Consider the following 27,539-nt stretch of genomic DNA (forward strand, 5'->3'; position numbering starts at 1 on the left):
GATAGGTGTGAGATGGTATCTATTAATAGCTTGTCCATTAATAGCTTTCTGCTCTTTCCCTCTTCATCAGTGGCAGAAGGTGGGAAATTGTGGGCTGAATTACTATTGCTGAAAGTGCTTAACTAGTTTAAGGAGATGTAGTTTAAGAGAATTTGTCAGATAAAGATGACATTAGTTGCTTCTCATGTGGTGGTTGGGCATTGCTTAGGCTGAGTGTTTTTCTTGAACTTTCTGTAGGTTAAAAGGCTTGGAACAAGTTACTAAGGCTACTATGCTTGGTCACCTTCTTCCAGTTTTGCTGACCTCCGTGACGCATTGAAAGTTGCAGACTCAGATCATGGTCGATACCCTGATGCCTCAGTTAATGCAGCTGGGACTGTATACCAGCCAGGTACAATCCTTGGTGTGCCAAAGTGAACTGCTTTTTTGCCAACCTGCTTCACAGGGCAACTGTTTGCTTTCACTGAAGTAAACTGGATTTGCAGACTAACTGCAGTCGTTTAGCAGGGGTTCATTTTCAATCAGCTGTAAAAATGCTGATACATAATGCTACTAAAAACCTACCATTTTAGTTTGTCTCCTCAATCCTTGCCAGCTAATAGTAACTAATATAAATGGTGTATTCCATTCCAGCATGAAGTAAAATAATGTTGCGTCTTAAGTAGCATAGCATTTTTTAGTGAAGGAGGGCAGACTAGGATTATAAAAAGATGATTTCAGAGAGAATTTTAAGTTTGGCTCTCATACCATTCAGATAATACCATTCAGATAATTGACAGTACCATTCAATTATCATACCATTCAGATAATTGAAGGCATGATGATGGTTTCGTGTTTCAGCTTGTGGCTTGAAATCCAGTGTCCATTTTCTGCTGAGGTGGGCTATTCCCTATGTGGTGCACCAGACCAGAAGTGCAGGCTGTTCCCTGATGAGAGGCAATGGATGCTGCTTCCTTTCAGGAACCCTCTTCTTGTTTTCTTCTGGTGAGAGCCTAGTACTCCTTTTTTTTTTTTTTTTTTTTTTTTTTAATACTTGAAGTTCTAGGGTACGTGTGCACAACATGCAGGTTTGTTACATATGTATACATGAGCCATGTTGGTGTGCTGCACCCATTAACTCATCATTTATGTTGATATATCTCCTAATGCTATCCCTCCCCCTCCCCCATCCCCACAGTAGGACCCGGTGTGTGATGTTCCCCTTCCTGTGTCCAAGTGATCTCATTGTTCAGTTCTCACCTATGAGTGAGAACATGCGGTATTTGGTTTTCTTTCTTGCGACAGTTTGCTGAGAATGGTGGTTTCCAGCTGCATCCATGTCCCTACAAAGGACACGAACTCATCCTTTTTTATGGCTGCATAGTATTCCATGGTGTATAGGTGCCACATTTTCTTAATCTAGTCTGTCACTGATGGACGTTCGGGTCGATCCAAGTCTTTGCTGTTGTGAATAGTGCCGCCATAAACATACGTGTGCATGTGTCTTTATAGCAGCATGACTTACAATCCTTTGGGTATATCCCCAGTAATAGGATGGCTGGGTCGAATGGTATTTCTAGTTCTAGATCCTTGAGGAATCGCCACACTGTTTTCCTAGTACTCCTTTTATGACAATGATTTTTGGCGAGAATTATGTAACTGTGAAAAGAGAAAGACTTGGGAGTCAAAATTTTAGATAGCTGTAGAATTGCTTTGTAGATTTATAGGAACTGGTTAGAGTAAATTTCCCCATGGGTCAAGAGCTCAGTTCAAAATGGGTCTGAAATTCTCATACGCTGATAGTTGGGATGTGAAATACTATGACATTGGCAGACAGTTTGGTTGTTTTTTAAAAAGTTAAACGTAGACCTACTATATGATCCAACTATTTCAGTTTTAGGTATTTGCACAAGAGAAAAGAAAGCATAGCTCTTAGAAAGGCTTTTATATTAATGTTCATAACAGTTTGGGTTAGAAGAGCCCCAAACTGGAAACAAACTAAATCTTCATCAATAAGAGAATGGATAAACAAATTGTGATATAGTCAAAGGAAAGACTCTAATCAGCAATGAAAAGGAATGAACTATTGTTACATAGAGCAGTGTGTATATAATCTCAAAATACTTAATGCCGCTTCTCCTTAGGTCACATACTATGTTATTTTGTTTATATAAAACTAATCTCTAGTGGCAGGCAGCAAATAAATGATCACCTGGGGAAGAAACTGAGAGATTACAAAGAAGAAGAAAAAGGAAACAATGAGTGTACACAAATGTCCAAATTTATCAAGTTGTATGCTTTAAATATGCGTAATTTATCATATCAATAATGTTGCACTAAAGCTGTCTTTTTAAAAAATCGGTCAAAAAGGGAAGATTTCCTGGGTTTCTCTAGAGCAGTGTGCTGTGGAATTGAACTTTTTGCAGTGAGGAGAAAACTGTGCTGCCTAGTGCCAGAGCCACAGGTTGTTTTTGAGCACCTGCCATGTATATAGCTAATGTGATTGAGAAGGCATTTTAAATTTTACTTCGTTTAAATTCAATCTGATTGAAATGGCCACATGTGACTAGTAGCTACTGTATTGGATAGTGGGGCTGTGAAAGCATAAAAGAATTCCACGGCAGCTAGATTTAAGTCTTAAAAGAGTTTGTGTTCCACAGTCTCAAGCTCCATGAGAGTTCAATTATAGCAGGTTAGAGAACCTTTAAAGGCACCTTTGTTTAGTAAAAATTACAGGAAAAGTAGATATGTCGAATCCTGGAGTTTTCACGTACCTATCAACAAAAGCAAATTTTTACAGGATACTTATCCTGTGGGATTTGGGAAGTGGCCAGTCTTAAAGTCCCTTCATGGTATCTTTTTTTTTTTTTTTTTGAGACAGAGTCTCTCTGTCATGCCCAGGGTGGAGTGCAATGGCATGCTCTCAGCTTGCTGCAACCTCCGCCTCCCGGGTTCAAGTGATTCTCCTGCCTCAGTCTCCGAAGTAGTTGGGGTTACAGGTATGTGCCATCATGCCCAGCTAATTTTTGTGTTTTTAGTAGAGATGAGGTTTCACCATGTTGGCCAGGCTGGTCTCAAACTAGTGACCTTGGGTGATCTGCCTGCCTTGACCTCTCAAAGTGCTGGGATTACAGGCACAAGCCACTGTTTTGCGTAACTTTAAATGAGAATTGGTCAGGTCTTTTCCTGAATATCAGTTGGGCTTCTCCCTTGAAAAAATAGGGAAAAATGAAAATATATCTCTGCTTCATGTCCAAGAAAAAGGCGAAAATGAAACAAAAGCAAATATATCTAACAACAAAGAAGAAAAAACCCTTAAATAGAGGAATTTTAAAATGTTTGTGATCACCACTGATATGAAGCATTTAAAAGCCCCAGTAGTGTTACCATACTGCAAGCAAGCTGTAGAAAATTAAAGGGCCGGCTGGGCACGGTGGCTCAAGCCTGTAATCCCAGCACTTTGGGAGGCCGAGACGGGCGGATCACGAGGTCAGGAGATTGAGACCATCCTGGCTAACACGGTGAAACCCCGTCTCTATTAAAAAATACAAAAAACTAGCCGGGTGCAGTGGCGGGCGCCTGTAGTCCCAGCTACTTGGGAGGCTGGGGCAGGAGAATGGCATGAACCCGGGAGGCGGAGCTTGCAGTGAGCTGAGATCCGGCCACTGCACTCCAGCCTGGGTGGCAGAGCGAGACTCCGTCTCAAAAAAAAAAAAAAAAGAAAGAAAGAAAATTAAAGGGCCTAGAACTAAAAGTACCATATGACCCAGCCATCCCATTACTGGGGATATACCCACCCAAAGGATTATAAATCATGCTGCTATAAAGACACATGCACACGTATGTTTATTGAGGCACTATTCACAATAGCAAAGACTTAGAATCAACCCAAATGTCCATCAGAGACAGACTGGATTAAGAAAATGTGGCACCTATGCACCATGGAATACTATGCAGCCATAAAAAAGGATGAGTTTGTGTCCTTTGTAGGGACATGGATGCAGCTGGAAACCATTATTCTCAGCAAACTATCGCAAGAACAGAAAACCAAACACCGCATGTTCTCACTCATAGGTGGGAACTGAACAATGAGATCACTTGGACACAGGAAGGGGAACATCACACACCAGGGCCTATCACGGGGAGGGGGGAGGGGGGAAGGATAGCATTGGGAGTTATACCTGATGTAAATGACGAGTTGATGGGTGCTGACGAGTTGATGGGTGCAGCACACCAACATGGCACAAGTATACATATGTAACCTGCACGTTATGCGCATGTACCCTAGAACTTAAAGTATAATTTTTTAAAAAAAGAAAAAAATTAAAGGGCAATTTAATGTATACGTTGTTTTTTCTTTCCTTGGCTGCTAAGCTAAATCGCTTTCTCTTTTTCTCTTTAGAGAATGTTAGAAGAGGCCAGGTGCAGTGGCTCACGCCTATAATGCCAGCACTTTGGGGAGGCCAAGGTGGCAGGGATTACCTGAAGTCAGGAGTTCGAGGCTAGCCTTCCCATCATGGTAAAATCCTGTCTCCACTAAAAATACAAAGATTAACTGAGCGTGGTGGTGGGTTCCTGTAATCCCAGCTACTTGGGAGGCTAAGGCAGGAGAATCGCTTGAGCCTGAGAGGCAGAGGTTGCAGTGAGCCGAGATTGCACCATTGCAGCCAGATTTGGTGACAAAAATGAGACTTAGTCTTAAAAAAAAAAAAAAAAAAAAAAAAAAAAAAGGAATGTTAGAAGAGGAGGGAAGAGCCAGGCTTTCTCATGGGTTTAAAGATTCCTGCCTCATGGACTGCTGGAAAGTCTGGAAACAGTCCAGCTACGCAGAGACAACTGTAAATTTAAAGAAAATGGTTCATATCCCAGGAGCTCACTGCCTGTATATTAGATTTGATAGCAGATGCTCTTCACAAGTTGCTGGGACTACAGGCATATGCCACTATGAGTGGCTAATTTTTTGTATTTTTTATAAAGATGGAGTTTCAATATATTGCCCAGGTTGGTCCTGCATTCCTGGGCTTAAGCATGAGTCATCACATTCGACCTCATTTAATTTTTAATTTTTTAATATAAATTTTATCAAAATAGTATATGTACACAACTGTAAAGGCAAGAAACTACAGTGGTTCCTACTCTGTCCGTTCTCCCCAGAGGCAGCACCTGCCTTTGCATCTCAGCTTTTTTCCAGCCTATGCCCTGATTCCAGGTAATAGGCACATGCTCTGAGATTCTTTCCAGCGTGTACCTGATTCTAGGTCATAGACATCTTCTCTGAGCCAAGGCGGGTGTATTACTGGAGGTCAGAAGTCCAAGACCAGTCCAGCCAACATGGTGAAACCACGTCTCTACTAAAAATACAAAATTATCTGGGTGTGGTGGTGTCTGCTTTTAATCCCAGCTACTTGGGAGAGGCTGAGGCAGGAGAATCGCTTGAACCCGGGAAGGGGAGGTTGCAGTGAGCAGAGATCATGCCATTGACTCTAGCCTGGGCAAAAAGAGCAAAGCTCCATCTCAAAAAATAATTATTTCTAAGCCTCATTTACTGCCTGCCTTTGTACAGTATTTGATATAATAAAATTTTAGTATTACAAAACAATTTGGTTACTTCCTCGGAATTCGTTTTAGTGGTGTGCTTTCTGTGCATAGTCAGATGCAGATGTCTAGCAGTAATGACTTCTTTCATTGTGAAATTAGTGCTTTGTTAAGATTTTAGTTATGTCAAAGCTGCTTGATAATGGCATGCCAATTGTAATTTCCTAGATACTTTTCCAAGAACTATAATAATCAGGTATTAGCTTCTCTTTTGGTCGTATCTCCTTGATGTGTAAATCAAGGATGAATAAACTTTGAGTCCTGAGTATGCTACCAGTGAGAATAAGCTATACAATGCTAGTAAGTATGACTGTTAAGCCTAAGGTACTGGAAGAGGAGAGAAAATACGAGAAAGAACTAAAGTCAGTAATGGTAGTAAGAGAGAAGATCACCGTTTGGAGCGGATTGTTTTATGGTGGTTGACTTAAATGTCTGGTTACTCCTTCCTTGATTTTTGATAGCATCTTCCTATAGCTATATCTCATGGTGAAATTATGGTCTGAATATACTTTCTTTCTTCTTACTGGTATTTGTTTTCTCAGTTTCTTAGTAGCCACAGAATTGAAAATGGAAAACTTATTTTATTTCAGGGAATGCAGCTTCATCTTCAGGCTTTGTTGTCGCTGTATAGGTTCTTTGCTTCTGCTCTGATTTCTGTATCTTTGCCTGTTAGGAAAAAGGTAAGGGATTAAGGAGAGAGAAATCATATTGAGACTGAAATATGTTATTTTTGTTAAAGTTAACTTACAGATTTCAACTAAAATGCTTACAGCCTACTGTTTTACTATCTAGTATTGTGGTACTGCTCTGGGGAAGTTTTTTTTAGGGATTGGCACTTCGTGTTGATCCCGTTTGGTGCATTTAATAGATTGCTGATCAGAAAAATAAATGCATTTGTATGTAAAGGAATTCATAATATATATTCAATTAATGAGCAGTTTTAGACTTTACATCACTCCAATTTGTGGGTACCTACTCTCTTGTACTTTATATCCAAATTTATAGATCTATTTTAAGAATTCAGAGAATATATGGAAGATGGCTCTGCTTGCCATGAAGTGAAGAAACCAGGGACTTTCTCCAGAACCTCGGAAGTTGATGTTAGGTCCAGCTAGTGTTCGTCCTCTAAAAATAGTATCTAAAGCTCAAACAAGTTGCATGGCTTTCTTTTGTTAAATCCACATAATAACCATTCAGATCTTAGAGGAGATTATAGATATTTAAATACATGTCAGTTACCCAGGATTCTGTGTAAACCATATTCCCATTTAATTGAAACACATTAACAGCTGCTTTTATATTTGTGTTTTGTAGTTTGTTTTGTCCATTGATAGATTGTTTTATTATCTTTCTTTAGAAATTGAATTCTCTCTCAGTTATACCAGTGCTCAATTCCAGTAGCTACACTAAAGAATATGGAAAAAAAGAGGTGAGTCTTTCTGATTGTCTGAATAGAAGTGGATCATTTCCACTAGAACAGCTTCAAAGCTTTCCCCAACTTTTACAGAATATCCATTGCTTAGAGGTGTGTGACTGGACCATGTGCTTCTTCGCATTTTCTGTTTGAACTGTATGGCCTTTGTTTTTGTTTTTTTGAGATGGTCTTACTCTGTCACCCAGGCAGTAACACAGTCATGATTCACTGCTGCCTTGAACTCCTGGGCTTACGTAATCCTTCCACCTCAGCCTTCCAATTACCTGGGACTATAGATGTGAATCACCACGCCTGGCTAATTTTTCAAAAAAATTACATCAGGCCAGCCTCAGTGGCTTACACTGGTAATCCCTACACTTTGGGAAGCCAAGGCGGGCAGATCACTTGAGGTTTCAGGAGTTCAAAACCACGACCACCAGCCTGGCCAACATGGTGAAATCCTATCTCTACCAAAAAATGCAGAAATTAGCTGAGCATGGTGGTGCACACCTGTACTTCCAGCTACTCAGGAGGCTGAGGCATGAGAATTGCTTGAACCTGGGAGAAGAAGTTGGAGTGAGCCAAGATCCCGCCACTGTTCTCCAGCCTGGTTGACAGAGTGAGACTGTCTCAAAAAAAAAAAAAAAAAAAAAAAATTTAAAAATATGTTGCCTGGGTTGGTCTCAAACTCCTGGGCTCAAGTGATCCTCCTGCTTCAGCATCCCACAGTGTTGCAATTATAGGCATGAGCCACCATGCCTAGCCTATTTTTTGTTACATATTTTCTTTAGTTTCAGAAGTTGATTGGTGGTTCTGTTACTGCAGCTGCGTTCTCAGATGGGCTCAGTGCTAAACAACTCTCTGCTGCTTCAGTATATTGACTGTGTCATAGATGAGTCGGTCTCGCTGAGGTCTTACTACGGGTTGAGTCAAATATTACAAGAAGGTAAGAATTGAGGGAGGATGGGACAAGATAGTTTACAAATGAATTTCTTTTATAAGGGAGTGCCAAATTCAAGATAAGAGGAGCCTTCGTATGCTGTAATTATGTCTGTGGTAATCATATATTTAGAGCATGAATGTTTCTGTTGTAATTTTAAGGTAGTAAGAAGGGAGAGGGATTATGTTAAGGAAACGCTACTGGATGGCCACCAAAACTCACTGGGTGGCTCTACGTTGATGACTATCACAATCCAAGGATTTTTCATCTTTATATGTCCAGAAACTTGCTGTTAGGCCCCCAGAGTCATCCCGTTAATGGTAATGAAACTCAGAGGAGATGAATGTATAAGCCAGGATATCAGTTTAATATAAAATGAATGATTTCTGGTAAGCATAATGCTCATATCTGCCAACTAGAATATCCCCTCTGTGCTATCTGCATATATGGGAACAAGATTTGTCAGTAGAAGGTTTCTTAATTATAGAATTAGAGGAAATGGCAGTGAGAAGTCTTTCATCCAGGCCATAGTAAAGCCTGGGCATTTCATTCCTCCAGTGGTGGGGGGCAGTGGGAAGATAGCATTTCTTTTGACCAAATTAAGTGTTTCTTTACTGGATAAGCAACTTCCGATTCTTCTGGTGGTTAAAGTTGCTTTTGATTGGTTCCAGGCCAATTCTTCTTCTACTCTGAATCTTTTAAATGGAATATGATACAGTTTATTAGATTTCCACTTACTAAATTTCAATCTTTTTTACGTTATACCCAGCCTACCCTAATTGAAGTCTAGAGTGTTCTAAAACTTTCAATTCAGATGTTTATAACTTGCTTGGATGACTGTGATACAAAGTTTATCTTATTCATTATATGTGAATTCTCTCCACTTGTTTTTTCACTATAAGCTTTTCTCTAGATTACCAAGTTGTTGAGGAACATCTCACTGTCACCTCCATCTGTCTGTTCTCGTCTACATTATGAGTTAGTCAGGATGTATGAGACTAGTGGCTTTTTTACTTTGTCACTTATTTGTAACTTTGGTGATAATTTTGTTTTGTGCACTTTTTTATTGTGGTACAGCTAGATGCTTATATTTAGTGTTCCTGCTCTAGAATATATTTGGTACAAGGTGAATAATTACAAACATGGAAAAGAATTTACCAACTTCCTGGATACTTTGTGAGGGCAGAGTCCTTCTTACAAGTAAGATTTCACTTGCTTCTTCCACACTCCACCACTCTTTACTAAAATTTATTTAGATATCCATTGACAGTCTTTTTCTTGGCCGAGTGTGGTAGTTCACAACTGTAATCTCCGCAGTTTGTTTGGAGGCTGAGGCGGGTTGGGCAACATGGCAAAACCCCATGTCTACAAAGAATACAAAACTTTGCCAGGCATGGTGGCGTGCATCTGTTGTCCCAGCTACTCAGGAGGATGCCGTAGAAGGATCATTTGAGCTCAGGAGGTCGAGGGTGCCGTGACCTGTAGATGTGCCACTGCACTGCAGCCTGGGTGACAAAGTGAGATCCTGTCTCAAAAACAACAACAAAAACGTTTTTTAAGTACCTGACATCATTTGTAAATAATATTTGTTCAATTTGTTCAATTTGAAACTCTTTATAAAGAGAGCTGAGTTGGACTTTTATCTTTACACTGTTGGATTTGAAGAAAGAATATGTTACATTACGCAAACAAAAGGGAAAAACCTGTAGTTTAGGAGGACAAACTGAAGATATAATTAAATGTATTCAGGTAATTGAATTAGTAATGTAAATTTCATAAGGTCACTACTTTTATATTCTTTTAATCAACAAACATTTTTTGAGCATCAAATAAATTCCAGCCAGTGGACACTCTGGTCTGGGTAACCCTGAGTTGTATTTTAAGCTGCAGCTTAGGTATCAGCGCCATCAAGGAGCCTTCAGTTATTGCCCAGTGTGGTTCAGTTCAGGTTATGACAGAATCTAGTGTGTATCTGTGGGACTGGGTAACTAAGGTGGAGTGAAGGTGAAGGTTATTTGATTCAAAGTCAAGAAACTGAAACTGAAATGTTGGGATCATTTGCATGGACACTGGTGTAACTGAGATGTTGATGGCAGGACATGATACAGAGTTCTAAGCTCCTCAGTGAATCTGGATGAGCTTCCAAGTGATAGACAGCAGAGATATCAGAAGATAAAAAAAATAGAGGGTAGGGTAGCTGGACAGTATGTTCGTATCCTGTATTTTGGTTATATGCATTAATTTATCTTAACTTTGGAGTTTAAAATAAGAACCCTAAATTTTTGTTATATGTGTGCTTTACCTTCAAAGTAAAAGACTAAATTTCAAGGAACTGCATAGTCAGATTGTTTTGACTCTTTCTACCTAAAGTTTTTGCCTTCTCTTACACTCTTTTTTTTTTTTTTTTTTTGTCTTAAGACTGAGTCTCGCTGTGTTGCCCAGGCTGAAGTGCAGTGGTACAATGTTGGCTCACCGCAGCCTCCACCTCCCAGCTTCAAATGATTCTCCTGCCTCAGCTTCCCAAGTAGCTGGGATTACAGGCATGTGCCACCACACCCAGCTACGTTTTTGTTTTGTTTTGTAGATGGAGCTTTGCCATTTTTGCCAGGCTGGTGTCAACCTCCTGACCTCAGGTGATCTGTTCGCCTTGGCCTCCCAAAGTGCTGGAATTACCAGTGTGAGCCACTGTGCCTGGCTGCTTCTCGTAAATTCTATTATCAGCCACGTAAGTTTTTGGCATTTGAAAAACTATATTATAGAAAATTACGAATATAATCAAAAGTAGAGAAAATACTGCAGTATTCCGCATCTGTGCCCATTACCCATCTTCAACAGTTAGCAACTCTTGGTTAACCTTTTTTCATCTATAATACATTTCACCTTTCCTTTCCATTACTTTAAAGCAAAACTCAGCTCCCGTTTCAACTGTGAAATATGGTACTATTATGACACCTAAAAAATTAGAAGCTTTTTTTTTTTTTTTAAGACAGTCTCACCCTTGCCCAGGCTGGAGTGCAGTGGGTTGATGAAAGTTCACTGCAACTTCCATCTCCTGGATTCACATAATTCTCTTATTTCAGCCTTCGAGTAGCTGGGACTACAGGCATGTGCCACCACACCCAGCTAATTTTTGTGTTTTTAGTAGAGAGAGGGTTTCACAGAGTTGGCCAGGGCTGGTCTTGAACTTGTGACCTCAAATTATGCACCCACCTTGGCCTCCCAAAGTGCTGGGATTACAGGCGTGAGCTACCGTGCCAAGCCAATAGTTCTTAGTATCTTTAAATATCTAACCAATGTTCAAATTCCCCTTAGCTTCAGTTGTAAATAGCTAGTGGTTAGCTTGGTTAACAGATGAGCCCAGACTCATTTTTCTGTATGTTCTTATCCCTATAGTGGTTTTTTACTTTGGTAGAATAGAGAGTAGAAGCTACTTAGGCCTGGAAAATTGTTTTTAATTCTTCATATTCGTTATTAAATTGTTTCCAGATACACCTGATCACTTTTAGAAGGAAATGGAGCATTAGTGGGTAGTAAACATCTTGTAAAGCTATGCTTCTCAAAATACGGTCCTTGGATCATCAGCATAACCTGGAAACTTGTTAGAGATGCAAATCTTAGGTCTTGGTCTAGACCTACTGAATTAAACTCTGGAGTTAGGGCTCTGTAATTAAACACTATTATAATTCTGGTGCATGCTGTAGTTTGAGAACCACTATTTAAAAGAAACTCCACTTAAATGTTTAACCTCTTCTACCTAAATTACATCAAGAACTGTACCTTTGAAATTACCCCTCTCCGCTTTTGTGTGAGACAGGGTCTTTCTCTGTCTCCCAGGAGTGCAGTGACGCAGTCTCAGCTCACTGCAGCCTCAACCACCCAGGCTCAAGCGATCCACCTCAGCCCCCAAGTAGCTGTGACCAAGAGTGTGCACCAATATAACATGCCAGGCTGATTTTTGTTGTAGAGACAAGGTCTCACTGTGTTGTCTGGGTTGGTCTTGAACTCCTAGGCTCAAACTGTCCTCCTGCATTGGCCTCCCAAAGTATTGGGAACACAGGCATGAGCCACCACATCCAGCCTGAAATTCTTCTCTTTTACTTGTGGTTATCCCTAACCTGCATTCCCCTCTTCCCCTCATTCTCCCAGCACATTGGGAGACTGCTGTGCCTGGACCCATGTTTATTCATTCTCTATTCCCCAGATGAGCAAAAGATTGAACAAAACAGTATGTTTGCATCTACAATATTTGGCCAACTTGCAGTGTAAGTCTCCGGTACCCTTGAAATAGTTGCCTTACAGTTTCTGTATTATCTTTCCTTTTATTAGTATCATAAGGGAGACAATTTAAAAAGGAATTCTGCTTTCTAAAATTTAATGGACATGTGGATAATTTTGCTTGTCATAACAATATTTGGCATTATATAGTATAGCTCAAGTTTTCAATAATTGAGTAAATATAGGTGTAATGCCATATTTCTGTCATGTGACCATATGCCATATCATTGTCAAAAAGGGAGTAAATTGTAGTTATCTATCATAAGAAGAAAAGGGTAGAAAACTTCTCAGCAGTGGTTCTTGAAGGGAGGGGGCATTTCTGGTGCCATGGTGACCGGGAAGAGGTTGCGACTGTCATTTAATATGTGGGAGGTGGGGATGCTCAGTGTGCTTCAGGGGCTGCGTGGGTAGTAAGAGCCAGTCCTGAACAGTGAATTGTTTGATCCAAAATGCCAATAGTGTGGTGTGGAAAAACACTTCAAAAGAGACTGTTTGAAGCAATCGTCATTGTTTCAAATTGACACAGTTGCCAAGTGCTACCCAAAATCATAGTTAAGATATGGTTACGCCTGTAATTCCAGCACATTGGGAGACTGAGACCAGCAGATCACTTGAGGGTCTAGAGTTTCATACGAGCCTGGCCAACATGGTGAAACCTTGTCTCTAATAAAAATATAACAATTAGTTGGATGTGGTGGCACACGCCTGTAATCCCAGCTACTCAGGAACCTGAGGCACGAAAACTGGTTGACCCCAGAGAAGGAGGTTGCAGTGATTTGAGATCGCACCTGTGTACTCCAGCCTGGGCGACAGAGCAAGACTCCATCTCGGAAAAAAAAACACAAAAAACTACTTAGTTTTGCAAGTAGCCAACTGGCTATGTGTGGATGCTTGCATATTTGAATGGTCTCCTGATCATTGATTGTCCTGACACTGAACTATCATGGTGGTGGGCAGTAGTAGAGTCGTCATCATCTCTGAAATTCTAAGATTATACATGTTCTTTTCCTTGTGCATAACCATTGTTGACTGCCTAGATAGGAGAGTAAAGCTGTGAATTCACATTTGTAAGTCTTTTCCTAATCCGTTTAACAGTGGCATGATCTTGGCTAACTGCCAACTCCACCTCCTGGGTTCAAGGGATTCTTTTGCCTCAGCCTCCCCAGTAGCTGGGATTACAGGCTTGCACCACCATACCTGGCTAATTTTTTATTTTTAATAGAGGTGGGGTTTCACCATGTTGACCAGGCTGGTCTTAAACTCCCAACCTCAGGTGATCCGCCTGCCTTAGCATCCCAAAGTGCTGGGATTACAGGCATGAGTCACTGTGCCACGCCAAATTCAAGTGAAAATATGTTTAACAGCGTTTTATAAAGCTCAGGAATTCAGGCAAAACAGAGTTTTGATTTGTGTAGGGTAGGTTTCTGTGCATCTGTGTTACAATGTTACTGACAGTATAGGAAATGATTCCTAAAGTCATTTTAATGTTTATTCCTTTAAACCACATTTGATTTGGTTCGAATAAATTAGTTGTCATTGTTTTCTAGTTTACTGTATCATTTTGTCCATGTTCACATTTCATCCTTAATTTTTTTTTTTTTTTGAAACAGGGTCTTGTTATATTGCCCAGGCTGGAGTGCAGTGTCATGATCTTGGCTCACTGCAAACTCCACCTCCTGGGTTCAAGGTATTCTCCTGCCTCAGCCTCCCAAGTAGCTGGGATTACAGGGACCCACCATCACGCCTTGCTAATTTTTTTATTTTTAGTAGAGACGGGGTTTCACCATGTTGGCTACGGTGGTCTCAGACTCGACCTCAAGTGATCTGCCCACCTCAGCCTCCCAGAGTGCTGGGATTACAGGCATAAGCTACTGCACATGGCCTGATTTTTTTTTTTTTTTTTGAACAGTCTTGCTCTGTCACTTAGGCTAGAGTGCGGTGGTGCAGTCTCACTCATTGCAACCTTTGCCTCTGGGCGTCAAGCAATCCTCCCACCTCAGCCTCTTGAGTAGCTGGAACTAGAAGTGTGTGCTGCCACCCCAGCTAATTTTTGTATTTTTTGTAAAGAGCTTTTGCCACGTTGCCCAGGCTGGTCTCAAATTCCTGGATTCAAGAACTCTGCCTGCCTTGGCCTCCCTAAGTACTGGAATTACAGATGTGAGCCACTGTGCTTGGCCATGAATTTTTCATGTCACTTTTATGTGAACCTTTTTCTCCCCTTAACTGTTAATGAAATACCTATATTTCTAGTGGTTTTTATATCTCTCACTTGAGAATTTTCATAACTGCTTGGAGCTTAATACTGTATTTATCTGTTATTTACTAGTAGAGTCTGGTTGTTTAGAATGTTCTATGTGATTTCGTCTTAATGATTCCCTGGAAGGCTGTGTGTAGTTTTATGATTAAACACTGATTTTTTAAAAAGTAAATTATACATTGGAGCACTGATAGTTTTAAAACCTTCACCACCTTTTTCCTTTATATTATTCACCTTTAGCTTGGAAATTGTGAACACTTTTGCTACTCTGTATCTGAATGTTATGGTTTCTTATTGCAGAGAGAGAACTGGGCGGATCCATGAGCTCTGTGTCTAAACTGCTCCACTATGTAGGGTGGCTGTCCACTACTGCAGTGCACGTGGAGAGCAACAGAACTTTCTTGCTGCACTTTATTTTGGATTTCTATGAGAAGGTAAAACATGTTTCAGTTTCCCCATTGGGATTTTTGTGAAGGCTATTCACTTTATTGGCATAGTATTTAAATTTTATGCACAAATATTAAGGTAGACTGTGATCTCATTAGCATCATTAAAGTAACCTTACATTTTGAAGTTCATGATTATTTTCTCTCCAGAACAATTGACTTTCATAAACCACGTGGAAAAGCAAATGCTTTTTTTTTTTTTTCCTAAGGTCCAGGCACCACAGCATTACCCTGTGTTAACACTGGTCCTAGACAGAAGTCTGTTGTTAGCATTATGTTTTGTTCCTTCCATTCCTAACTCCTGGTGGAAACCAAAAATTTCTTGTTGTTTCTTCAGATCTCCATGTCTGCTTTTCAACTGCCTTACTTCTCTTGGTACCTAGTACCCTTTTATTGTGTTACAGTATATAACCTGGGCAGAACTATAGGGTGATGCAAAAGTAATTGTGGTTTTTGCTATTGTTTTCAATGGCAAAAACTGCAATTACTTTTGCAGCAACTTAATATCCATGAAGTGTCCATGATAGTCTCACTTTTCCCAGCTTCCTCTGCTAATACCTATTTGTCTTGTGTTACGCATTTGCTTAGAAACATGCTCCTTTGTTTTCTAGGTTGACAGCTAACTCATATGATAAATAAGTATTTTGGGACTTAAGGGGAAAGAACTCCTTCCTTCCTTTACCCTGTCCCCCTAACTGTAAGACCTTTCCCTAGAAGAAATGAAAGATTCAAGTAATGGTCTTTTAGAAATTATTCTCTGTAGTATGACTGATATTTGGTGAAGTCTGTGTTAAGCAAGCTTATAGTTATCTGTTTGTTTAGGAGTCAGGCATGTCCAAAGCTAATGTTACATTATTATCTTATACTGATGATTCTTTGGGTGAACTTGGTTGAGAAGTTCTGGGGAATAGTTTATATACTGATGTTATCTTTTCTTCTCAAAGGTGTGTGACACATATATACATTATAACCTTCCATTAGTGGTGGTGTCTCTTCCTGGGATCTTATATTCTGTACTCTTCAGCCTGGATGCCAACATCCTGAACCAGAGGTGTTTTATTATGAGCAGGTACAAAGCCTTTTTACCATTTTATGAAATGGTATATTATAATTTTCTCTTCATCTTTCAGCTGTAATACAAAAAATATTCCTACTTGTCTTTGGCCAGGGCCTCTGGAAATCGGGCTTGCTATTGGACATGAGATTCCAATATGGGGCCATGACAGCTGTGGTGTTTTTAAATCCTCCACTAGTGTGGCTACAGAATAAAAAAAAATCATAGTTAAGGACCTGTTGTGCAGTAGTACTATTGCACTCAGCGTTGTTCATTCTAATTGCTGTGTCTTCAGGAAAAATTAAGTCATTTGCTGACAATTGCTTTAAGTATTTGTACCTTCTCTGATAAAAATATTTTCTGGGAGATAAGGGGAGCTGTTGCCAATTATGTGGAACTGTAAGTATTATTTCTGGTCTCCTCTAATTCTGTAACTTGTGGACTGAAATTACTTTTCTCAGTCCATAAATGTAAACTTTTTTTTTGTTTGTTTTTTGGAGACAGAGTTTTGCTCTTGTCAACCTGGAGTGCAACAGCACCTTCTCGGCTCACTGCGCCTTCTGCCTCCCGGGTTAAAGCGATTCTCCTGCTTCAGTCTCCGGAGTAGCTGGGATTAGAGGTGCCTGCCACCACGCCAGGCTAATTTTTTGTGTTTTTTCATAGAGACGGGGTTTCACCATTTTGGCCAGGCTGGTGTCGTACTCCTGACCTCAGGTGATCCGCCCACCTCGGCCTCCCAAATTGCTGGGATTACAGGCATGAGTCACCATGCCTGGCTAAGTGCAGACCTTGTTGGTGTAACTTGTAGGACTATGTCAAGTTTAAAATGTTTAAAAACTAATTAGTTAATAGTTCTCAGACAAGAAAAACATATTTGTAGGTTTCCCTTTTGTGCTTTCTGCTGCATCATTTTCTTTCCATTAAGAAAGTACGTTTTACATCAGTGACCATTTTTGAGCCTCTATTAATTTTTTTTCATTTTACTTTTAAGTTTTGGGATAAATATGCAGAAGGTGCACGTTTGTTACATGGTTATGCATGTGGCATGGGGTGGTTTGCTGCACCTATCAACCTGTCATCTAGGTTTTAAGCCCCATATGCATTAGGTATTTGTCCTAATGCCCTCCCTCCCCTTTCCCCTCACCCCCGACAGGCCCCAGTGTATGATGTTCTCCTCTCTGTGTCCATGTGTTCTCATCATTCAACCCCTACTTATGAATGAGAACTCTATTAATTTTTATTTTTTTGAGATGCAATCTAGGTCTTGTTGCCCAGGCTAGAGTGCAGTGTTGCGATCTTGGCTCACTGCAACCTCTGCCTCCCAGGTTCAAGCGATTCTCCTTCCTCAGCCTCTTGAGTATCTGGGATTACAGGCACCCGTGCCACCACGTCCAGCTAATTTTTGTATTTTTAGTAGAGACGGGATTTCACCATGTTTCTCAGGCTGGTCTCAAACTCCTGACCTGGTGATTCACCCAGCTTGGCCTCCCAAAGTGCTGCAATTACAAGCGTGAGCCACCGCACCAGCCAGAACTTTATTAATTTTTTAATAGTGAAACATTGAAAGCATTTTTTATTGTTTATTTTTTATTTAGTGAAGTAAGCATCTTAAGTGTACAACTTATTGAGCCTCTATTTATTTTCACTTGAGAATGTACCACAAAAGGATAAAATCCTTAACTAGACAACTGGATATTTGTGTATGTACATATTTGCATATATTTACATTTATAGTGTATTTTTGTATTTTACTATGTCAAAGGCATTGTATTCAAAGGTATGTTAAATGTTTCATTCTGTTTGTTTTTTTCTGTTAGGTATCGTAAAAATCTGACTGCCGCAAAGAAAAATGTTTGGTACAAAAGGTATGAATGAGAAAGCTCTGTGTTAAATCACTGTTACTCAGAAATTAAGTCTAGATTTACGTGACCTGATGGGAAGGAGGAGGAAAGGGAAAATAGGTGATAGTGACAATTTTTTTATTTCTTTCCCATTAGACAAAATCAGGTTTTGATTTCAGCAGCAAGACTTATCAAGAATTTAATCACTATTTAATATCCATGGTTGGTTGCCTGTGGACATCCAAACCCTTTAGGAAAGGAATATGTATTGACCCTAAAATCCTAGAAAAAAACTGGAGTGGCTGAATATAAAAAGTTTAAATGTAGTCATTCATCCTTCCTTCTTGAGTTATGCTGTTTCCGTTTTGCTACAGGTAAGGGTATTTAAAGAATGTTTAGATTTTGTGTAATAATACTGTGATGGCAGAAATAGGAATTGCTGTACATTTAATGTGTCTGAACTGTAAGACGTGTTTAGTAGTTTTTTTTTTAAGTAACAACTAAATTTTGGGCATTTTGCTAGGGTCTGGGATTCCAGTTAATTTAAGTTTCTGTCCTCTGAGAGAGCTTGGGCTTGTAGCAGAGACAGACTTGTAAACAAATCACTGTAATACAATGTGGCAAAATGTGAAAAGCTTCAGTTGTGAGAAAGATGGGGGAGTGATCAGTTCAGTGCTGCCTGGGTAGAGGTGGTGCCGTGTAAGGAAAAGCTTCATAGACGTGGAAGCTCTCAGAAAATCCTTCTAGAAAAGATAGAAAATTTAGGCTAGATAATATTACAATTAGAGTTACAACCTTAGTCAAAGACTGCTGATTTAATGGAATGATACCAATATGCAGGCAGGGGGAGGAGGGTGTATGTTTGTGTATATCCTTTCAGGACTTCACTCTCAGCCCTGTCTCTTTCTTTTCTTTTCTTTTCTTTTTTTCTTTTTTTTTTTTTAATTTTTTTTGTATTTATTTATTTTGAGAGGGAGTCTCGCTCTGTCGCCCGCGCTGGAGTGCAGTGTTGCAATCTCAGCTCATTGCAACCTCCGCCTCCTGGGTTCAAGCGATTCTCTTGCCTCGGCCTCCTGAGTAGCTGGGATTACAGGTACCTGCCACTACACCCAGCTAATTTTTGTATTTTTAGTAGAGATGAGGCTTAACCATGTTGGCCAGGCTGGTCTCAAACGCCTGACATTAAGTGATCCACCTGCCTCGGCCTCCCGTACTGCTGGGATTACAGGCATGAGCCACAGTGCCCAGCCTGGCTTCTTTCACTTAGCATAATGTTTTCAGTGTTCAGCTGTCTTATAGCATGTATCAGTACTTTTACTTGTAAATACTATTCCTTTGTATAGATATGACATTTTATTCATTTATCAGTTGATAGAAATTTTGGTTATTTTCACTTTTTGGTGATTATGAGTAAGTATTCTTGTAAAAGGTTTTGTGTGGACATACGTTTTCATTTCTCTTGGGTGTATGTACTTAAGAGTGGGAATGCTAGATCATATGGTAACTCTGTTTAACCACTGGAAGAACTTCCATACTTTTCCAAAGTAACAGCACCATTTCACATTCCCATCAGCAGTATGTGATGGTTCCATTCTCTCCACCTCTTTCCTAACACTTGCTATCTGATCTGTTTTGTTTTGGTTTGGTTCTGGCCATCCCGGAGATGTGAAGTGGTATTTCATTGTGGTATTGATTTGCATTTCCATGGTAGCTGTTGATTTTTAGCATCTTTTCTTGTACTTACTGATCATTTATGTATTTTCTTTGGAGAAATGGCTATTCAGATTCTTTGCTCATTCTTAAGATTTTATAAATTTCTTTAGTGTGTATCTAAATACACTATGTATGTCGATATATATATGTCTATATATATATATATATTTTTTTTTTTTTTTTTTGAGATGGTCGTTCTGTAGCTCAGGCTGGAGGGCAGTAGCACAATCACAACTTACTGCAGCCACGAACTCCAGAACTCAATTGATTCTCCCACCTAAGCCTCCTGAATAGCTGGGACTAAAAGCACACGCCACCATTGCTGGCTCATTTTTTTGTAGAAAGGGTTTCACCATGTTGCCCAGGCTGGTCTGGAAATCCTGGGCTCAAACAGTCTTATCTGGGTTGGCCTGCCACAGTGCTGGGATTACAGGTGTAAGCCATCACGCCTGGCCCTTTGCATATTTTTAAATGAGTTTGTGATTTTATTATTCAGTTGTAATAGTTTTTATATTCTAGATACAAATCCTTTATCAAATAAGTAATTTGCAATTTTTGTTTCCAATTTTATGGATTGTCAATTTTTTTTGTTAGTGTCTTTTGATTTACAAAAGGTTTTAATTTTGATGAAATGAAACTTCACCTTTTTTTTTTCCTACTGCTTATGCTTTGGTAGAGCTTAAGAAATCACTGCCTAAATCAAGGTTACAAAGATTTATTCCTCTGAGAATTTTACAGTTTTAAATTCTTACATTTGGGTTTTTAAAATCAACTTTATCTCTTGTATATGTTGTGGTTTAAGTATACAACTTCATTTGTGTGTGTGTGAGGACACAAATGCACCCACACCATTTGTTGAAAAGGCTACTCCTTCCCATTAAAATGTTTTGACCCTTGTCTTAGCGTCAATGGGTCATAAATGTATGGACTCTGAGTTCTGTTTTATGGATCTTTATGTCTATCATCTTGCCAGTAAATGCTGTCTTGATTAGTATAGCTTTGTATTGTAGCGAGCTTTGAAATCAGAAAATGTAAGTTCTCAAATTTGTTCTTCTTCAAGATTGTTTTGTCTATTGTTGGTTCTTTGAATTCCGTATGAATTTTAGAAACAGCTTATCAATTTCCATAAAGAATCCAGGCTGGGCGCAGTGGCTCATGCCTGTAATCCTATTACTTTGGGAGGCCGAGGCGGGTGAATCAACTGAGGTCACGTGTTCGGGACCAGCCTGGCAAACATGGTGAAACTCCGTCTCTACTAAAAATAAAAAAATTAGCCCGGTGTGGTGGCACATGCCTGTAATCCCAGATTCTCAAGAGGCTGAAGAAGGAGAATCACTTGAACCCAGGAGGTGGAGGTTGCAGTGAGTCAAGATCGCACCGCTGCACTCCAGCCTGGGCGACAGAGCGAGACTCCATGCACGGCTAATTTTTGTATTTTTAGTAGAGACGGGGTCTTGCCATGTTGCCCAGGCTGGTCTCGAACTCCTGACTTCAAGAGATCCACCTGCCTTGGCCTCCCAGAGGGCTGGGATTATAGGTGTGAGCCACTGTGCCCCACCCATATCTTCAGTATGGGAAAATCTTTCTTTTATGGTGTCTGTTTCTGGTGACATGCTTAGGAAATATTTTTCATCCTGAGACTGTGTAACTCTCCTTCTGTTGTCTTCTGGTCCTCTATGATTTAGGTTTGTGAACACACAGGGTAAAGGGCCCCACTTACAAGCTGTGGACTCCTGTCCCAGGTGGGCAAACAGACTGTCTGCACACACAGGCAGCAATTTACCAGGAGGCTTCTTGGGTGGGGCAAAGTGGAGCTGCCAAAAATTCCTTCTGCCCCGTGAGAGTTCACTTGATCAGTGGGTGTTGTGCTTCTCAAAATTAGAAGAAACCCACAGAAGTTTCTTTTGAGCAGAACATAAATCTGTCCCACAAATAGCTGGGAGGTATCATCCTGTCCCCCTGAGGGCAGGAGGGTGAGTCTGTGACCCAGGGAGGAAAGCAGCTCCCCTTCTTTATGACACCACAGGAGGACGGAGGAGTTGGCTGTCCTGGGAATTCATGCCTTCATTCAGCAAAGGGAAAGCAGTTAGACCAGGGAAGGGGCCTGGCAGTGTGGCGGGGGTACAGTGGTGAAGAGGGTGGGGCCGGGGAGAGGCCTCATTGAGAGGAGAGAGGGTCCTCAGTGGGAACCAGGGTGTTTGTGGAAGGAAGAGTCAGGGCATGGAGCAGGAGTGGGAGCGGGGAGGCCAGCTCAGGCCTCCTCCACGTTTGAACGTCCTTCCTGCGGGCTGTAGAGCTGGCCTCGGTACACTGCAGGGGACTCAGAGCTCCAGTGGAAGGGTGGCTCTGCCTCAGGAAGCTGCTGGTGCTCACCACTCCATCATCTGCTGTGGAGGGGGTGACAGTAACCTCAATGCGTGGCAGAGGTGTTTTGGGATGCTGTCCTACTGCACAGTTCAGCAGGCTGTTACCTGACTTATTTCTTTAATGCATCCCTCGCACTTCCTGTGTGTCCAGTGCCTTATAATATTAAGTGATAATTAACCTCAGAGCCCTGCGTGAGGTCAGCACTGTCCCCACCCTGTGTGCAAAGGGAGGACGGGGAGGCACTGCCAGTTGGGTGAGGGCAGACGGGGCAGCTTGCCTTGGGCCTTGCTGCCCTTAGCAGGCTTTGCATTTGATGCCCTGTGTTCCTTCCCTAGGGTACTCAGTTTGCCAGGTTTTTGGTTTATCCTAGTCTCATTCAGATTGTAAAGACTGAGAGTGGACTTCTGTTGATAGAGTTTCCCAATTTGGGTACAGGAAGGAGGTGAGGAACCACAAGCCCCTGCTGGACAGTAGCCCTGTAGACCCAGCCAACGCCGGCTCTGTCCTCACTGCCTGGTCCTCTCTGTGAACCTTCATCCCGGCCACAGCCCCTCAGAGTCCTCCTTTATGAAGGGGCCATGCTTTGGGGGAGGGAGTGCCTCTCCCAGGACCCAGAGTTGGTGAGTGGCCACTTTGGAATTTAAGCCCAGGCCCTTCTTCCCTTCTCTGCTTCCTGCCAGGCCCAGCTGCCTGCCCCAGCACACACCTTCCCTGGGCACCCTGGTCTTCACTGCCAGGAGATGCCTGTTTAGGCCTGGTTTGCTCCTATGGCTGCCATGCTGATTTTTCGTTCTGCACATCATGTCTCATCAAAATGCATGGCGGTTCCACTCCTTGTGCTAAAGAGAGCCAGTAGTTTTGTCTGGCAGTGATGCCTGTCTGCTGCCCACAAAGGTGAACAGCCATTGTCTCTACTCACAGGGTGTTCAGAGTATAGTGGGACTGGTACACAAGAACCAGTGATCTCTCCAGGAGGTGCCACAGACATGGGTGAGGTGGCTACAGGGTTTCTATGCAGTCCTGATGGGATGGTCAGGCAGTGTGCGAGGCAGCAGGTCACCATCCCCAGGGTCCTGGGGACAGTGTGCAGGCAGGCATAGGAGCAGCCTTGGTGGGGTCCAGGACAGGCTGCCTGCCCTCCTGGTGAGAGGTGAGGATCAAGGACCTCGAGGCAGGCAGGGATATGGCCCAGTTTGCTTCCCACGCTCACTGGCAGTCCTGTGACTTGGGGTGCTGGGAAGGGTGTGGGGGTAGGAAGGGGAACTGGAGACAGGCCCAGTGGGAGGAATTGCCACAGATTCAGTGGGAGTTGTGGCAGAGATGTGAACTTGGGGAATTGGAGGTGGCAGTTAGAAAGTAAAGGGGGTTCGCAGATTTCTGGCATAGGCACTTGGTGCTGGGCAATGAAAATACAACAACTTTTCTTAGTGTGTCCCTGCAGGCTGCTCAGAAAGGGTCAGGCAATGCCTTTGAGACATACCATGTTCTGGGGACAGTTCTGGACAGTAAGGTCCCTGGAGAGGCTTCGCTTTAAACCAGATACGAGTTGAACCCTGATTGGGTGCACAGACATGCCCATGGCAGCCAGCTAGAGCATGGCCCTAGGCAGAGCACTGGAGCCCAGGTCACGGCAAGTGGTTGTGTGCTCTGAGCAGGTGACAGTCCTTGTGTCCAGAGGTCTGGTTGGTCGCAAGCAGGGAGTGATCCCCCAGCCCCCTTCCTCAGCTAGTGTAAGCACTATCCAGGCATCCTGGGGTTCCTTGGTGGCTGCCTTATAGGCTCCTACTGTTTGCGAGCCTGTTGCTTATGTTGGATGGGACTATGGCAGGACAGCCATTGAGCTTGACACCAGTCTGCTCGCTGCCCGCCCCTGGCTGGGCAGACCCTCGTTTTCCAAGCTTGCTTGGGTGGAGGTAAAGCTCACCATGACAGGTTGGTTCTCTGTTCTTTGTCTGAAGCTATACTCCTTGCTCCGTGTTTGGAGCTGTCTCGTACAATCGTTTTCCTTCGTTTCATGACAGTGAATCGAAGGGAATTTGTCTTCACAAGACCGAGGCTGAGGAGTGGCCAGTCGGGTCTGACTGTTCAGGAAGGCATTCTGGGGTTGGCAGCAGAGCCCAGCTCATTGAGATCAGAAGGGGGCTTTGGGAGCAGTTGGTGCTGTTCTGAAAGTTGGCCCCTGCAGCAGGCATGTTAGGTCTGAGGAAGGAAGGAGGTGGGGGAGTGGATCTCAGCAGGAATGTGAAATGAGTGCCCTGGTGGAGTCAGTGTCCAGGCAAGGGATGCCTCTGGAAAGCGCTGGGCTAGCTGAAGAGGAGAGGGCAGCATCCACGGGGAAGTGTGGGGGTTTCACTGCAGGGTATCTGGGTGCTTTTTTTTCACTGTGTCTGTTTTGTGGCACACGATCTTCAAAGTAGAAACAAGAGCAAAGACATTTTCAAAAATATTATTCACAGAATTGAAAATGGTGCAGGGTGTCTGTTTACCAGCCACCAAACCTGCAGGGCCTTCTTGGGTGAATGCTGCATAGAGGACATGCGAGTGACATGGCACGGTGCTGCTGTTTAGAGCCGCAGCCTTGCAGGATGATCACCTATTGCTTCTCAGCCCCACTCCAACCCGCTGAAGCTCAGCCAGGACTGGACGTTGACATAAGCTGGGTTTTCCTGGTGTTGGCCTGTCAAGACATGCCTGTTTACGGCCTCCAGTTTGTTCCATGCTCCTCAGGCTTTCACTTGCTGACAGTAAGTGCCCAGTGTCCACGTCATCTATGACGTTACCCAGGACCGGACAGGGCTCATCCACCAGCACATCCCCTGGTGTCTGATGCCAGCTTGTCTTCAGCTCACAAAACACGGTTTCTTCAACCTGGTCATTCCACCACCCCAAAGCTATTGCACTAAGCCGTGTTTCTGGATCTTGTCTCTGTGACTGTGCCAGGCGTCTCTGCTGCACCAAGACTGGGGACTGCTAGTGTGCGGACACACTCAAAAATAGCCAGTAGCAGCTTGAAAAGACTGCTTTTGTATCAGGCCTGGCTTTGCCTTCCGTGATTGTTGCTGTAGGTCATAGAGCCAATCTGTGTAACTGGATGTCACCCTCAGACTCCTGTGCACCACTCTCCCTCTCTGACTCCTGGCCACATGTGCCCCACGGCCTCCCCACTCCTCACACAGCCAACCTTTATATTGTCCCGCTTTGCTGCTGTTTCTGCTGCTCTCTCCTGAGTCTTGCTATTGGTCCCAGTGATTTGGGAGGCCAAGTTGGGAGGATCACTGAAGGCCAGGAGTTCAAGACCAGGCTGGAAAATAAAACAAGACCCTGTCTTTACCAAAATAATAATAATAAATAATAAAAAGTATAAACCAAAAAACTTAGCCAGGCGTGGTAGTGCATGCCTGTAGTCCCAACTATTTGGGAGCCTGAGGTGGAAGGATACTTGAGCCCAGGAGTTCACAACTGCAGTGAGCTGTTTGTGCCATTGTGCTGTACCTGTGACAGAGTGAGACCTTGTCTCAAAAAACAAAAGAGAAAAGGAAGGTGGGAAGAAAGGACAGGTATGCTCTTGAGGTGGGAGGGGCACAGGTGAGGCATCCTTCAGAAAAGAGGCCTGTGCAGCCACTTCTATCAGAAATGCTCAGTGACTCCTGGGGCCTAGCAGCTCCCTTCTCAGCGTCTGGGTTTGGAGAGCCTGCCCCTTGCCAGCCCCAGACCATGTGCACAGGGTCCTCCCCGCCTACCCTGCCTGGCTTCACCAGGACTCTGACCCTGCACTGTGTGTGAGCTGGTTCTCATCCTCCTGAACTAATAATTCTCATCTCTTGTGGCCCTAGTGACCTTTCCCCTTATTTTTCTGTTTCACCCATGGATGCCTGGTGAGCAGGAACCTCTTGCTGCCTTGTCGCCTCAGTTGAGGCTTCCGAAAGTACCCAGGGAGGTGGGAGCTGCAAGCATGCTTTTTGAATTGAGCAGGGGTAGGACAGTGTCGCTTTGTTTTTCTTTTCACATGAAGACAGATGTGTGCGCGTCTCAGCATTGAGTCTCCTTTCTGTGATGTCGTGAGGAATCACAGTTGTGTTGCTGCAGCCCCGTGTGCACAGTCCTTCTGTTTCCTGGGGTTGGTTGATTACTGTTTGGAGTGATCAGAATTATTTCTAGCACCAGCTGGACTGGGCCTATTCAGTTCACTCCGAGACAAGGCCCCCGAGCCCTGGCACACTCGCTTGTTTCTTTATCAGTAAGCCCAGTGTTGCTGACAGTTGGTGCCCACAGTGTGTATGTCATCTGTGATGTTACCCAGGAGAGGACAGCGCTTGTCCACCAGCAAATCCACTGGTGTCTGGTGCCGCCTTGCCTTCAGCTCACCAAGTACATTTCTTCAACCTGGTCATCCCACCACCTCAAAGCTGTTGCATGGAGACCAGGCAGGGAAGAGACCTCTCCTCCTGGGAAGAAAGCAGGCCATGAGCAGACCAGGGCAGCCAGTCCCTGGGAGCCACAGGCCAGGCCTTTCTAACAGATGCACTCCTGTTCCCGTCTTGCCCTGTGAATGTCAGGGGCAATGTGGGCTGCATTCAAGCTGGCTCCAGCTTAACTGACGCACATGGCTCTTTGTCTCTGCGGAGCAGAAGTGTGATGAAAAACCTTTCATAGGATTCCATCTCTCAGTACAGAATTGTTGGTAAATGTTATTAAAGATAACGTTTCATGTTTCTGTCTTCTTTCTCCTCTTGTTCCCAGCTAGAAGGTGTTGAAGTTGGGGCTTCTCTCTGATCCCACATATAGGACCTGCGTTGTCCCACACAGGGTCAAACCCTTGCTTTGGGAGGGACTGAATGATGACTTCTCGTGGCCCCTTTATTTTACAGAGGAGAAATCTGGGTCCTACCATGCTGGCAGAGTTGGTGGGGATCCAGGCCACTCAAGAGAACAGGAACTAGGAACTAGAGACCAGCTGCCGCCGTAGTCTAATGCATACCTCCTTCATCATGTAGGGACTAGCCCCCCACCCCTTCGTGCCATGGTTCCCTCTTTGCTCCATGGTGACCACTTTTCCAGTCCCTTCTGTTTCATCATCCTGGTCACTCTCCCTGGCTCAGCGGCCTGTCATTGCTCTTTGTTGAGTGCCCCTTTCTTCATGCCTCTTTTGGACCTCAGCCAGACTGGTGTGCTGAGGACAGCACCTTGTTACCAGGAGCAGCTGCTCTGCAGGACCTGTTGGCCAGGGCCCCGCAGCATTGGACTCGCTGGTGTAACCAAACCTCTCTTCTCTGTTTGTGCTTCAGCGAGAATGCCATGAGGAAAGCTAGCGTGGCGCACAGTAAATCCAGCAACGATATGGAGAGCCATGTTCCTGAAGGCCAACCCCCAAGTAAGACCTTAGCGGGTGGAGCCCCTCTGCCAGAGAGGCTTGGAAAGGAGAGTGTCACAGACTCTGGAATCCTTCTCTGGGGGGTCCTAGGGAGTGTGGGTGGGGTGGTTGCTCATTGATTGATCACAGGAAGTCGGGGTGGGGGCGTTGCACATTGGTTGATCACCAGGAGTCGGAGTGGGGTGGTTGCTCATTGATCACAGGCACAGCTGGCTTTGCCTGCAGCACTCTGGGTGCTCCTATGTGTCCATGGTACAGGGAGGACACTTGGGATGCAGGCCCAGCCT

The 27,539-nt window shown here is 43.1% G+C and overlaps 1 protein-coding gene across 1 annotated transcript; it reads left to right on the forward strand.

Annotated features, from left to right (window-relative positions):
- The first annotated feature begins 883 nt into the window (after nucleotides 1–883).
- LOC139359275 (centromere protein I-like) lies at nucleotides 884–27,371 on the forward strand. The gene is made up of 9 exons (XM_071081903.1): nucleotides 884–984; nucleotides 4,384–4,498; nucleotides 6,165–6,254; nucleotides 6,932–7,003; nucleotides 7,814–7,934; nucleotides 14,761–14,894; nucleotides 15,851–15,975; nucleotides 17,778–17,825; nucleotides 27,167–27,371. The coding sequence occupies exons 2-9, from the start codon at nucleotides 4,496–4,498 to the stop codon at nucleotides 27,369–27,371; spliced, it is 798 nt and encodes a 265-aa protein (XP_070938004.1). The 5' UTR covers nucleotides 884–984; nucleotides 4,384–4,495.
- The last annotated feature ends 168 nt before the right edge of the window (nucleotides 27,372–27,539 follow it).

This window comes from Macaca nemestrina, chromosome 17 (genome assembly GCF_043159975.1).
Source record: "Macaca nemestrina isolate mMacNem1 chromosome 17, mMacNem.hap1, whole genome shotgun sequence".
NCBI lineage: Eukaryota > Metazoa > Chordata > Mammalia > Primates > Cercopithecidae > Macaca > Macaca nemestrina.

Coding starts and splice junctions, on each gene's coding strand:
- LOC139359275 (XM_071081903.1), top strand. Junction 7,004..7,813: donor AAGAATATGGAAAAAAAGAG/GTGAGTCTTTCT, acceptor CTGTTACTGCAG/CTGCGTTCTCAGATGGGCTC. Junction 14,895..15,850: donor TTTTGGATTTCTATGAGAAG/GTAAAACATGTT, acceptor TTCTTCTCAAAG/GTGTGTGACACATATATACA.